Here is a 2,595-nt window from a genome sequence, read left to right on the forward strand (position 1 = left end):
CTCATCACCTGCTGCGCCGCCTAATCGTCATGTTTCACATAATGTGTTGATTTTTCACTGTTTGGCATCAGATTCTGTTTTTATACCATAATTCACATCTAGTTCGTCGCTCCGTTTTATGTCCCGCTTCTCCTGTTTCAGAGTTTTGCGCAATGTGCGCCTCGGGTTTTTTTTACCCCGTAAGGTGCAGGACGGTAGGGAAGCGTATCGATGGGGAAAAGGCAGACTGACATAAACCTTTCAAAACAACTGAAACAATTTCGGTATTCTGATTATTGAAATGTAAAAGTGCTGTGTTGTTCTATCACCCCCGTTTCATACCGGACCACTTACAGCACCGGTGTTAACGCTATAAAATGAACGTTACGAAATACAGTTTTAGTAAGTTGCTCAAAGTCTAAACTGGTATTGTTGTGATTGTAAGGTGAAAAGTTTACCTTCGACCAAACGCCCCCCAAAGGAATCCCGGCGCCCCTTTTGTAAAAATGTCCACCAACTTCCTGTCTTGTCCTCTTTCCTCTAGCCATGCCCAGCGCCACTTGTTTTTAATTCCTTTCTCAAGTAAACGTGTTTCTTTACCGGGTCARACAAACTCCATCTTTTTTCATATCGCATTTGATTTAACCGCCGAACCGAACGCATGCGCTTCTTTTCTACAAACCGTTTTACAGTCATTGGTCAAGAACACGGGAGCTAGAATTCTGATTGGCAGACATCTTTGTAGACGCAGCTCTTTAAGCCCGGAGACTACCGTTTGGTTGAGGCGGACCGCTTGGTCAAAAGCCGGAAATCCGGCCCCCGGCCGGAGCTCTTTAAGCCCTGCTAATATTCTTATTTCAACACAATGCTAATTACATACATATTAATTACATACTCTCCTCTTCTGGGTCTTACTTTGCTTTGAATATGACAAGTGGACCATTAATCATTTTATCTGTCAAAGATTATGTGATGTGTTCTTACTTTTTACAGTGTGTGTGTGTGTGTGTGTGAGAATATGTATGATTTGAACCACTGCAAACCAAATCCACCTCTGGGTAGATAAAGTCCCCTGACCTAACCAAACCTAAAACTCTTTGTCTGTAAATCTGTTCTACTAAGAAACTCCTCAAACGTTACAGGTTTAGCTTCACTTTGTTCAAGTTACTGTTAAAAAAGATGAGACTCATTTAGCTGTCCAGCTATTAATTGATTAATCCAAAGTCAACCACAAGCACTGTATTGATGTCAAGTCAAGCAGAAAGGCCTGAAATCAGCTTAAGGAAGTGATCAGGTGTGCAGACTGGATGGACTTGGACAGTTTAACAACATGTCCAAGTCCATCCAGACACAGACAAGTCTGCAGTTTCAGACGGAACTGAAGATTTCTGCATGAACCAGTCTGGACAAAATGTTGAAGTGGCACCTGTCAGAATGATGTTGGGGATGTTGCCATGGCTACTGTAGCCCAGCTGCTGGGAGTCCTGAAGGTTGCAGTGGCCGGTCAAACCCATCATAAGAGCCTGGGAGTAGTTGAGGGTGGAGGTCTGGCTGTACAGGCTGTCAGAGCTGATGGGGGTCTCCATCATGTTGAACTGCTCCAACTGGAAGTCACAGAAAACATTTCTCATTCCAACTGTGTTGGAATTCTTTTTGTGAATACACACACACACGCACGCGCGCACGCACACACACACACACACAGCATGAACCTGTTGTGAGAGAACGCTGGCCTGAATGGATGGCAGCTGCTGGTCATAGAAGTCAGCAAACACACTACCCAGGATGGAGTTATGCTGCAGCAGGGAAACAAGATCTGATCGTTATTCCTGTCCAAACTCCTGAAAACTCCAAGTGATGATGAGGAGAGAGCAGAGGAAACACGGTGGATGGAAAGAGCACAGCAATACGAATGTCACCTCACAACAGGGGTGTCCAAAGTGTGTCCTGGGTGCCATCTGTGGCCCCTGGACTAACTTTGTGTGGCCCATGAAGGCAATTAAAAATGTGTCCCCTCTTTGAAAAATTAGTTGATGTAGATGGAGACTTTTTATTTTTAATCAGGGTAAAATTACAAATTCAAATCTTACAATAGAAAACGTTGACAACAAACACAGCAGGCTTTAATGCACCCAGATCTGCCTTTAATGAATTTATTAAACTTGGTCATATACGTTTCTGTAAAAGTGACCTAAATCCCATTTTTATTACTCAGAATGGACAAAAAAGTAATTATTTACAGTAGAGACATTTTAAAATTCACCCCTTTGAGGTCAACCTGCAAAACGCTTTTCCTGTTTTGGATCTGCAATACTTTACACATCCTGTTACTCGTTTAATATTGCAGAATAGTCTATTGCAGAATAACTAAAAAAAAAGAAAAAACAAATTACAGTGTCTTCTTTTAATTTACTTGAACTTTTTTTTGGTGGCAACTCTTTTTGACTCGACTGTTTTTTGCCTGTGACAAAAAGTTTGGACACCCCTGCCTTACAATAGTGTAAAATACGAGGGGGTACCCAAAAGTTTCCAGAATTACGCTGCTGCACGCGCAGTTTTCATGGTACACGATTCTGCCGCTAGTTATTTGTTCAACCACGCCTTCTCAATCAGTGT

General features: G+C 42.4%; 1 protein-coding gene across 4 annotated transcripts in view; it reads right to left on the reverse strand.

The window, feature by feature from the left end:
- The window catches only part of crtc1a (CREB regulated transcription coactivator 1a), a 64,025-nt gene that overhangs the window by 15,627 nt on the left and 45,803 nt on the right, over nt 1-2,595 (reverse strand). For all 4 annotated transcript variants that reach the window (XM_008433445.2, XM_008433444.2, XM_008433447.2 and 1 more), the window contains 2 exons: nt 1,692-1,775; nt 1,406-1,583 (listed from right to left, as the gene is read on the reverse strand). In XM_008433445.2, coding sequence (XP_008431667.1) covers nt 1,406-1,583; nt 1,692-1,775 — 262 coding nt within the window. The remainder of the gene's footprint in view (nt 1-1,405; nt 1,584-1,691; nt 1,776-2,595) is intronic.

This window comes from Poecilia reticulata, linkage group LG17 (genome assembly GCF_000633615.1).
Source record: "Poecilia reticulata strain Guanapo linkage group LG17, Guppy_female_1.0+MT, whole genome shotgun sequence".
NCBI classification, from domain to species: domain Eukaryota; kingdom Metazoa; phylum Chordata; class Actinopteri; order Cyprinodontiformes; family Poeciliidae; genus Poecilia; species Poecilia reticulata.